General features: G+C 38.0%; 1 protein-coding gene across 1 annotated transcript in view; it reads right to left on the reverse strand.

The window, feature by feature from the left end:
* Positions 1-12,445, reverse strand: part of LOC135468780 (attractin-like protein 1) — a 65,416-nt gene that overhangs the window by 22,010 nt on the left and 30,961 nt on the right. The window contains 14 exon segments of the mRNA XM_064747201.1: positions 527-697; positions 1,292-1,498; positions 1,878-1,989; positions 2,486-2,589; positions 3,477-3,602; positions 4,077-4,141; positions 4,956-5,052; positions 5,788-5,939; positions 6,724-6,904; positions 8,095-8,344; positions 9,087-9,180; positions 9,763-9,925; positions 10,638-10,695; positions 10,697-10,811. Coding sequence (XP_064603271.1) covers positions 527-697; positions 1,292-1,498; positions 1,878-1,989; positions 2,486-2,589; positions 3,477-3,602; positions 4,077-4,141; positions 4,956-5,052; positions 5,788-5,939; positions 6,724-6,904; positions 8,095-8,344; positions 9,087-9,180; positions 9,763-9,925; positions 10,638-10,695; positions 10,697-10,811 — 1,895 coding nt within the window.

Raw genomic sequence — 12,445 nt, forward strand, 5'->3', positions numbered from 1 at the left:
GTATGAATGCCATCCAAAATAAAAATGTTAAAACTCTACAGCATTCAATGAATGGTCCTACCAGTGATGGCACCTACACTTTTAAGAACTGTTTTAAAAATCTTTCAAAATGAGGCCAAGAAATTCAACTTTAGAACACAAATAACCAAACTATAACAATGGGTTTTCATTCAGACTACTGTAGCACTGTGGTATTAAAACAAAACAAAACAAAAACCATAACAAAAAAAAAAACAAAATTAAACAACTGACTATTCATTTGGATGACAAATTGGCCAAACTCTGTATTACTGTAAATGACATAAAATTTTGTACATTACTTGTATGATTCCTATATGGAGAACAAGAAAAACATTCAGCACCAAAAGTAATATTTCATGACATGTATTCAACTCCAAAAATACCCTTTTTCAGGTGAATTTTCAGGTCACTTGCAGTAGGTCAAAGTCTGTCCACAGCTAAAGTTGCTCTATCATGTACACATGGGAAGCAACAGCTGAACATTAGCACTCTCCCTCATACTCACATGGACATGATGTGAAGAACCAGCGCTTGTCTGGACAGTTCTTCTCAAGGTCACCCGAGTCTCCGCCCTCCATACACATGCCCAAGCCAGTGTTGTTTGGGGAGTTACACCAGCCACAGCGTGGGTTGCTATGGCACTCATCACATGTCTTTAGCTCCCCACACATGGTTTCTGTGAGAACAAACACACAAATTTACTCCTACAGGTGGCTTAACAGAACATCTGGTAATTGGGCTAAGCTGACAACCATACATGGATGACAGCTCAGTCTGACCTGTTCGTCTTCACCCCGTTTAATGGTTTGATAAGGATTTAACAAGAAGCTTTTCTTATAAAAATCAAATACTACCTACAGGTATGGTAAAGATAAACACTTCCGACTGAGTGAAAAGACTGGGCCAAAATGTCACTGGGTCCAGTTAAATTTCAACAGTTTCACTAGCCGTTTCCATTCCAATGTGTTGTAAAAAAAAAAAACAATCAAAACAGATGGTCTTCAACAGGAAAAAGTAAAAAAATTTGAATTAATTATTTATGTGATTGCTGTTTAAGATCATCCTCATTTCTATGATTATAACCAATTTTACAGGAAACAAGAGTGCCTAGAGTTAAACACAAACCTTCGATGAGTTTGCTGGCAAACACCAGTGACGTGGTCAATTTGACCACACCTATGACAACTTTAGATAAATAAAAAAGGTGATTCTGAACAGAGTGGATTTTCCCATAAGATATTACCCCTGTACAGAGAGGGCAGATTCTTACTTGAACATTGATTAGAGCCAATGGACCACTCCTGACAGATGCCGTACGGAAAGGAGGCCGTGTAGGAGTTTGTCTCCACACACCTCTCCAAGTTCGTGCACCACATGCATTTGGCTTTAGTGCAGTTGTCACAGGAGATGTGACTGTCACAGGGGGCGCTGCACTTGGCAGAAGTGGAAGAGTGACTGGTGCTGTTCAATGGCGACACTGAAATGCAAAAATGCAGATGTGCATTTTCTGATCATGCAGCTGTATTTTGTAGAATATTTCCACTGTCCAGTAGAGAAATGAAATCACAGAATAAGTTTAATGAAATACAAATAAAGCTGCCGTTGTTTTTACTTTGTTGATTATCTGACAATATGTAGATGGTTTGAAGTGAAAGGCTGTTCTGTCATATCTTGGTTAAATATCTGCTACTATTTCAGTTAATAAAAATGATCCACCTAGAACATAGATTTTCTATATTATTCTCTTTTTTTTTTACTGTTATGGTGTTTTTACCCATGGCATAATGATAAAAAATTGAATGATAATATCTTGATGGTATAAAGAGAACTCCAGTCATAGCATGGATAACTCTTACCATAATTACAATTGCTGCCATTCCATTTACAGTTGTTCTCTGTTTTACACAGTTCACAGTTGAAGATCTGGTTACATCTATGACTGTATTCTGGTTTGCAGCTCTTCATCACCTACAAAATATATGTAGTGTGCTGATGAGAATAAATTTATTTGATTTAATGCCGTATTGAAGAATCTTCACATATGACAACAGTCACGTTTAGGCTGGCAGAACCCAGATTTCCCCAAGTAAACCACAACCTTGCACCAGATATCTGGTCAAGCCTTTAATAAGGCCTCAGTTGAAGCAGCGAGGAATGAATTCAAACACACAACCTCAGAAGTCAAGAAAGTGGGAGTTACAGTGACTAACCATCTGCGCCAGCAAAGGCCGTTTTATACATCTGCCAGAAATACATAGCATAAATAGCTTCATCTTATTACAGCATTTCTCCTCATTGTTCCGTAAAGCATCCTTCCTGAAACTTACTCACCTTGTGTTTAAGGTCTCATTGATGCATTTATATACAGGGGCTAATTCTACGAAACTTCTTTATACTTCTTCATCATTATTATCTTTTTTCTTCAACCTTTAAATTAAACAAACAGTATGAAGCATGTACATACTGGAGACTCCCCAGAACAGACTTTGTTTGAGCATTCGTTCTCACACCAGTGGCATTCTCTCAAGCTGGCGTGACAGTCAACACACAGCCTAAACTCTGAGCAATCTGAAACAGGAGCAATTAGCATTGGTGAAATAAAGGACAGTGACACCATCTGATATAAAATAGACACTAAACACAATTATTTGCCTTAGGTATACTGTTAGTTAGTACTTTTCAACTTGTTTTGCTGTGCAATACAACTGTCTCAAAAATATGTTATAAGCAAGTTTTCACATGTTGTGGTTATTAACTGCTGAATCATTATGACGTAGAACTCCTTTGAAAATAAGGGTAAAAAAAGTTATTGGCCGCAGCATTGTCCACTTACGCAGGCCACCTTTATGTACCATGCACAATTGGCTTACGATCGCACTTGTAAGATCAAAAATCCACAATTGCCTTACAATTCCTTTGTGCAAGTAGCGTAACTTATTTTTACAATCAATTGTAAACTTAATTTTAGGATCTACCATCAACTGTTGCTACAAGCGAACCCTGGACAATCACTAACTCAGCATTTTGTGAACCCTACTTAGGTACTCAATGTTACTCCCACGATAAATGTCTTGCATAACTTTAGATGTAAACCTGAACAACACAAAATTAAAAAAAAATACTCAACCAGATTTCATAACTACATTCACTGTTGACAATTAGTGTTGGAATCTCTCTGTTCCAATAGTTAGTTAATCAATTACAAAACAGTATGAACACATTGCCTTGCAGACCCTACCAAATCCCCCTTGTCAATAGATGTTTATTTTAGAAAAGAAACAACTGAAAATATGAAAAATAGAGGGGTAGAGCTGTACCTAATTTCAGATACGACTGCTCACTTTCAAGTGAAGGGCACATATATATGTCCATTGAAAGGTACAATAACTCTACAGTCTAAAGATCATAAAGTAACTGCCAGTCAAAAGCCTTAGGATGGCAGTTAGTCTACTCACTGTGTTTGCTTATGTCTGGGCAGGTTTTATTGATGTTCAGTACACACTGACCATCAGACCACTTGCACTGGACACCTGGATGGTCAGTCTCGCACTCAGTCTTGTCCTGGATCCTGGTACAGTTACCTGAGACAGAAACATTTAAAACAGGATTGAAATCTTCCAGGCTGTACTGTGTGGTTGTTAAAATAGTTTCGTCTCAGTATTTATTTACTTGTTAGGAGTTTCATGCTGCACTTGAGAATTTTCACTTAGGTTCAAGAGTAGTGGAAACAAGTGCGCAAAGTAGACAATCAATTTTGGAGAGGTACCTTACAAATGTCCTCACTAAAATCTGTAGCTGAAGCAGTGAGAACTGGATTTGAACACACAATCTCAGCAGTCTAGAGACTGACAGTCACAGCCTTGCGAGAACTTTAACCATCTGAGCCGGCAAGAGTTCTCCATTCCAGTATTAAATGTATTTTATAGCTTCTTAACGTCACACTGAAATATATGTTCCAGCTTGATCGTACAATGGAGGCTATGTTTACAAGGTACAGGAAACCTTGTGTAATCTGTAGAAGGAACAATGTATGTCTTAAATTCGTCTACACTTACCAGGTGTGTACTTATAAATGTCATTCATCATCACTCCTGAGAATCCCCCAAAGATATACACCTCACTGTAAATCCAAAATCAGCAGATATCTACACCAGCTCTATTACACAGTAATACCATTCTGTGAACTGGTAAGTCAATGACCTACGCAGCAGGAATAGGGGAAGAAAAACATAAAATGGCGCCAAAATCAGACAAAAGAGCACAAAAACTTATTTGCAAATATGGTCTTTAATGTTTTTTTAAATTTTTTCTTTCAATAGAAAAGGCTATATAAAAATCATTTTCAAGTGTCTTTTCTCTTTAAAGACAAATCACAAAAAATATCAGAGACCAGATTTACAACTAATTTTTTTCACTCTTTCATCTGAATGTAATTTTCATGTTTTCTCCACCTTTAAAAAAAAACCACTTCAAAATTAATAATGAAAAAGTCAAGGCATCACAATGTAAATGTAAAATGGGGTTAATGCTTTCATAAGCTTTCGTCCCTCTTGCTCAAATCTTTGTTGAGATCTTTGTGAAAACCTTTACATTAACATGGTGATATCCTGACTCTCTTTGACATTTTCAATGAACACATGTAGGATCATGAGTTTAAAACAGCAAAATTATATCCATAATCTAAGCAGTTACTAACTTAACACCAGCATTGTGTGCTTCACTGTCTAAAATCTGGCAATGCATAGTTTTATACTGTTTAATTCAATAATACAGTGACTCCAGCAAATAAGCCAAACTCAGCAAAAAAAAATAAAAGAAATAAATCAGGCATGCCTTTTGTCATTATTTTGCAATACCAAAGCAAAATGTAAATGTGATTTTGACAGGAAATTACTAGCTTTAAATTCAAAAGAAGTTTTCTACGCTCCACCTACCCTTTATACACCACAGAAGAATGGCCATATCTAGCCAGTTTCTCTACAGTGTCAGCAGAAGGTGGGGTCAGGAACTTCCAGTAATCACAGTCAAGGCCTGTAGGAAAACAATGTGATAAGAACTTATACGGTATGGAAGAGATTTCATAAGCTTAGCAAAAAAATTCTAGTACAGAGGTGCAAATAAAATTAACTGTTGTATTAGTTTATTTGATTAGGGTTTTACACCATACTCAAAAATATTTCACTTTTATGACAACAACCAGCAACAAATGTATGGCAGGAGGACATTGGGAAGAGCCTGGGGAAATAAACTATTGTAATTTGGAATAACAACAGAATGCATATGTATACTCTATCAAATGTTGCAAGCAAATAGTAACATAATTTGAGAGTTTACATGTTATCTGAATAGTTGTGACACGAATACTGTTAGGGAAATTACATGTGCTCCTGATAGGTTATGTCCCCCTGATCTCACCCTGTTTGTTCATAAAATGTCCGGTGACTGCCACTAAATTACATCCTTGTATTCTAATGGCGAAGAATCTGAACCAGAGCCACAAACATAAATGTATTACACCGCATTTTGACCTTGCTCTGTAGTACATCGTATTCAGCAGAGCATCCTGGCTAGAAGACAATGACATTATTAAAAAATGGGGAGAACAGGGGGAAATAATTTAGTTTCTAGAAAGGCCCACAGCAGTAACCAGGTGCAAACTGTCACAGGAAACAAAATTGGTGATCAACAATAGACTGGTTACCACTGCGAATGTAAGCAAGTGAATGATCAAAATGTGGAGAGTAAATAAGTAAAGCTGCCACTTACTCATGTCATATGCCAGCAGATCAGATGAATAACACTTTGTACTGTACTTCTCTGATGTGTCATGGGTGTTTCCGCCAAAGACTAACAATGTGTCATTTAGCAGAACTGCTGAGTGAAGGTATCGAGGTGAACCGCTTCCCTTTAACAGAGACCTGTCAAAAACACACCTCACTTTCAATTCTTTATTAGAATGGTGTTTTATGTGTTACTTTAATTGAACTGGATAGAGATAGAGAAAACCACCTGGACAGATACCTTATAAACCTCCTCATATATAAAACTACACTGGAGCCACATGTCCTAACACAAAACCTGATTGATCAAAGACTTGTTCTTTTCCACACATGATTTATTTATTTGATTGGTGTTTTACGTCGTATTCAAGAATATTTCACTTATACGACGGCGGTTAGCATTATGGTGGGAGGAATCCGGGCAGAGCCTGGGGGAAACCCACAACCATCTGCAGGTTGCTTTCCACACATAAACAATTCCAAATCTTGTCTCATCGCTGATTACCTCCCAGTATGGTTATTATAGGCATTATAAGTATGGAAGCAATACAGGACCACGCTTGAATCACATTCAGTTCTTTATATTTACTTAATTTACTGACTTAAATGAATGTCATACTCAAAAATAATTACACTTTACACACCACGTTTATGAGACCTGGGCTTACAAGTGAACTGAGGTGCAGTTTACAAAATGTGTGAAACGCTACGCCAAACGTAATAAATCATGGCCAAATACTTGTGCAATATGTGTTATGACAGAAATTACACATTCTTGGTAAAACCGACCTCTGATAGATGACAAAAGCTCCCAAACACTGCTGCAGAATCTTTGAGACCTGATCTAACCTATTAGACCACGATACATTTAAACAAATCTGTCCCAGATGTGGCAAAGTTAAATCTCCAGATGACAAAATACCAGTGTTTTTTGCGGGCATCATAAGCGATGAGCTGGTCTGACAGTTTGACATCTTTAGTCTCCCTGGAGCTGCCGCCGAACACATAGATCAGGCCTGACACCTCATCATACACACTGGAGTGACCGTATGTCCCTTTGACCAGCGCCCCTGTTGGGCTCACCATTTTCCATCCGCCAGATGCTGAAATTGGAGACAAGCACGTTTTGAACGACACTGTTATAACAGCTGACTTTCCCAAAGTGAAGTGATACTGTTCTTTAAAGCTAAATGAAAGTGTGTTTTGTTTAATACATGTGTGCTGACGTAATACTTATTACTCAAGAATGTTTCTCCCATAAAATAGGTGGATAAAACTAAACATTCCTGCTTCGGTGGTCTAATGTACAAACACTTAATGATTCCTCGTTGTCGCAGAACTGAAAATTTTTCAGTACCACGTTAAACCCCAAGCATTCATTCATCCACCCCCACCTTCCTTCACCAGACTTAAAACCACAGATGAATTTATCTATTTATTTGATTGGTGTTTTATGATTGATTGATTATACGATCCAGCATTATGGTGGGTGGAAACCGGGCACAGCCCGGGGGAAACCCACGACCATCTGCAGGTTGCTGGCAAACCTTCCCACGTACGGCCGGAGAGGAAGCCAGCATGAGCTGGACTTGAACTCACAGCGACCGCATTGGTGAGAGACTCCTGGGTCATTACGCGGCGCTAGCACGTTAACCAACTGAGCCGCGGAGGCCCCTCACAGATGAATAAGAGCTGGATTTGAGCCTGTAATCTCACATGCTGTGTTGAGGTGGAAGTGTAAGAAGAGAAGATTGACCAATTGTTTATTTGCTCTGTTTCACACCATACTTTGGTCATATCACGACAATTCACACATCTGTACAGCCATACTTTGCTGAAAGATCACAATGACACAAGACATTACAGATGACCCAGTTTCATCATGAACCCTGGGTTTCCAGCTTGGAGTGTGGTCTATGAAAGAATAAAGTTTATTACCAAATACTAGTAAAGTGTATAAACCAGAATAGTTGACACATCCAAGTCTTACGACAGAGAAACCAGACCATGTCTCCCTATTTTAAAGCATTTTATGTGAATCTCTGTGATACCAAGACTTCTACATGGACTCCAGCATAGTTTCAAAACTAAAACTTTCTTAAAACAAATGATAACTCAGCTTAATTCCCGGCTGTCCACGAAGCCTGCAATGTTGTATAATAGTCATGAATCACCATACCTGTACGTGTGCTTTTGTTTGTCTACTGTATGACTCGTTTGGGGTATGCGTATTGATGACCACTATAAACTGCCCTCTAACATGATCCTAACAGGAGTTAAAACCATATCATACCAAAGCTATACTCCTGCACATTGTGCATGTATCCATAGGTTGGGCTATGTCCGAAGATGACCACCATAATATCGTCCACAACGTGAGCCGTGTGTCCAGTGACCACTACAGGCAGGTTCCAGGGGTTGTCCGCAGACACGTGCACAGACGTCATGTCCAGGTGTGTCCAGCCCGCAGAGGTTGTGTTGAACAGGTACAGCTCATCGGTCACTGTCCCACCAATAACTCCTCCATACATGTACAAGTTATTCTGAAACACAATGTGATCTGATTAGTAAAGTTATTCTGAAACACAATGTGATCTAACTGGTAAAGTTATTCTGAAACACAATGTGATCTGACTGGTAAAGTTATTCTGAAACGCAGTGTGATCTAACTGGTAAAGTTATTCTGAAACACAATGTGATCTGATTAGTAAAGTTATTCTGAAACACAGTGTGATCTAACTGGTAAAGTTATTCTGAAACACAATGTGATCTGATTAGTAAAGTTATTCTGAAACACAATGTGATCTAACTGGTAAAGTTATTCTGAAACACAGTGTGATCTAACTGGTAAAGTTATTCTGAAACACAATGTGATCTGACTGGTAAAGTTATTCTGAAACACAGTGTGATCTAACTGGTAAAGTTATTCTGAAACACAATGTGATCTGATTAGTAAAGTTATTCTGAAACACAGTGTGATCTAACTGGTAAAGTTATTCTGAAACACAGTGCGATCTGATTGGTAAAGTTATTATGAAACACAGTGCGATCTGATTGGTAAAGTTATTCTGAAACACAGTGCGATCTGATTGGTAAAGTTATTCTGAAACACAGTGCGATCTGATTGGTAAAGTTATTCTGAAACACAGTGCGATCTGATTGGTAAAGTTATTCTGAAACACAGTGCGATCGGACTGGTAAAGTTATTCTGAAACGCAATGTGATCTGATTGGGCAGACTCTAAGACTAATTCATGGCAAATTTAAAATGACACATAACACCCACCTGGTAGCCTACAAGAGTGTGTCCAAATCTGTTAGCTGGTATGACCCCACCCAGGGGTTGTATGGACTCCCAGATATTCTTATCAAAGTCATACCTGAAAACAATACCAAAATACATGTTCATGTTCCCCCACTTACCAAAAAAAAAAAACCCCCGAAAGGGAACCTTCACAGGTAAACAAAGGTCATAAAATATTACTTTTGGTCTGAAATTACATATTTTTTAAAATTATGGTATCATTTCACTGTCTAAGACAACTTCAAAATGAGTAACCTATGATTAAATACAGTGTCATAGTCAATTTTAGAGGATCTCTCATTATCTTCTCTTGCTATCTGGTGTGCACCTCTCTTCACCTGAGTAATCCTTAACCAGATTAGCAGTCGCAGTGTTTAACGTTAAGAGTATGTCCCTTATATGTTGGCAGTCAGGTTTATAGTGAAGAAAACTTGAGTGCCTGCAGGAAACCACTTTAGACAAACCCCACAGTAAAAAGGTCTAGTAGATTGTATAAATTGTGAGACAACATTTCCACTGTTCATCAAAACCTACCAGAAAGTCAAGACGGGTGCATATCTAATAACAAAACATCTAGGGTTATGAAAATGATTCAGCCATACAGCCATACAGGTCATGCAATGTCTGAAGACGAGGTATTAAAATGTGCACAACTTACCTGATGATGGTTTGGAATGGGGTAAGGTTAAAGTTGTACCCTCCCACAACCCACATGAAATTGTCCAGCACCACAGAGCGATGAGATGTGCGGGGGTGGGGCGGATTTTCCACCCCTACTGGCTCCCAGTAACCTGCCCTCTGACGGACTACACAATCAGGCCCTGAATTAAACACGGTGAGAAATACTGTTTTATTTGTGGCTGAAAGAATGGTGAATGGGGATGTACAAACATACACTCATACTTTTTCCTCACTTGCAAATTCCAAAGCCTTAGTAAATAATGTCCTCATTCTTCATAATGTACCAATGTGTACATGAATTTACTCAATCCACCAGAATCCTTTAATACATTAATACAATAAAACTTTGGGAGATAACTCTGCATGAACTTCTTTACCAGTACCATAGACATGTATCATTTATGTCCCTTACGTATGTACATGTACAGCATTTTGTGTGGACATCAATACATTTTTCATCCATATTTTTTAATTTCATAAAGACACTGAATTTGACACGTTTTCCTGTTTCTATAAAGATGGATGCTTCCTTACATTCATTAAGAAAGGCAACACGTTACATTGCACAAAAAACTGAACCTTGAAACAATCAAGGTTTTCTTTTGGTCGATGTGAATGCAGGCATTTGAATAGCAACAACAGACTTAGTTCTTTGCTCAGTGCTTACATGTAAACCACGGTCCTCAAGCCTTAATATGGGTAATAGAAACTGGATTTCAACAGATAAAAACCTGGCCCTTTGACAAGTACCCGACAAACTTTCATACTAAAATTGTAGCTGAACTAGGCACTCAGAACCCATATAGTCGAAAATATGTTCACGCACAGAATAATACAAGAAAGAAGACGTACTGTCAGGATACTGCTCACACATACAGACTATGCTGCACGGGCTGGAGCTGTTGATACAAGTCCAGCTGGTCACATGCTGATCCTCCCCACCCTGGGGTACACACACATTCTTCCACAGTAGCATTAGTATGACACTTTCCATGCCCTGAGCAATTCTTTGGACACTCACCAAATCTGCAAGCAAATGCAAATTATATAAATATATGAATTTCCCACAAGTCTACTCCTTAACTTGATATTTTTGGAATGTTGTAGTAATTTTTGGTCTTATACATGCATATATGTATATATATATATATATATAATGTCTTCAAAAATGTAGAAATTCGTGTCCGGCACATTGGCATGCCAAACCGATACACGTTAAGTAACTCTTTATGTTTCAACAAATTCAATTTATAATTGTACTCTTTCTGAACTTCTACCCAATGCTACAAGCACGTTTATTTGTTTATTTATTTACTTAATTTACTTGAGCATAATTCACTTTTACAATGAAGCTGTGCATGGGATGTTGGGAGAAACGGCGAGAAACCGACGACCATTTTTGGGTTGCTAACAGACCTTCCTATGAACACACATTGTACATGAAGATCTACTTGCATAAACATTATGGTCATGCACAATGTTTCATTTATACACGTACATGAAGACATATAAGTCTAGTATTCATTTTACCATACAGGTATGTCTATTTAAAAGAAGCACACATGTAACGCTTATCTTAAAAGGGCATACTCCTTAGCTTCTTTGCTTTAGTATGTAGTATAAACGAAGTAGCTCAAATTTTATGGCACTGGATGGAGTACTTTATAAGGCTGAAGAATGAGGTTACATTTATAACAGTTCTGTGTCTATGAAGAGGCTTAAAGGTAAATGACGCAGTCCAGCATGATGCAGCAATCTTTAGAAATCAATACTCCGCCTATAAAAGCAGTATGGGGTGGGGACTGGAGATGCAGAGACATCAGCCATGCATCAATCACTTCTCATTACAAACAATATACATCACAGTTAACCCTTGAATGAGTCGTCCCACATGAAAAAGCTGAGCTGTGGGTAGCTATATAGCTACATCAGTGATAGCTTTGTTGTTGAACATGTTGTGTTAAGAGGCTATAAAAGCAAGACAAAATGTACCCTTCATGGACATTATCTACTTCACGTGTTGTAAGGTTATGCCAAGGTTTTCACAGCCTATAAATGTCCCCTCATCAAATCTGATCAGCACTGGAGAGAGATGTTGATAGATTCCAAGGGCTAACCAAAATGGAGTATCTCAGAGTAATAGTACCATGCATGACAAGTAAGTTGAATACGTAACTGCTGGTATGTAACTGACAATACTCTTGACTTAAAATCAATAGCCTAAGGATTGAGAGCTATGTCTGAGCATGAGATTTCAATAATCAATCCCTAAGCATCTTCCTGAGAAGCCTGCTCTCTAAGCCAGCGAGAGCTTCTCTCAACAAGTGTTCTCATTATTTTGATCTTTGATTTGCTTAGTCAACATAAATACAGATTTTCTAAGTGGCACATAAAATAAATTATGAGTGTATATTTTTACCACAAATATACAGGTTTCTAAAAAAACAGGTTCATTTTATATCTCTCCAAACATATGTTGTCATGATACACAAGTAGTTAAGGGCTTACTTAACTAAATCTGCTTCATGAAACCAACCTCAGGCCATATTTAACCTTGTTCAGCTGCACCGTGAATATTTTCGTTACTTCCATCATACGGCAAGAAACTGACCTGACCTACATGTATATAATTTGCACAATAGCCTCACACAAATCATCGC

This window comes from Liolophura sinensis, chromosome 6, assembly GCF_032854445.1.
Source record: "Liolophura sinensis isolate JHLJ2023 chromosome 6, CUHK_Ljap_v2, whole genome shotgun sequence".
Classification (NCBI taxonomy): Eukaryota; Metazoa; Mollusca; class Polyplacophora; order Chitonida; family Chitonidae; genus Liolophura; species Liolophura sinensis.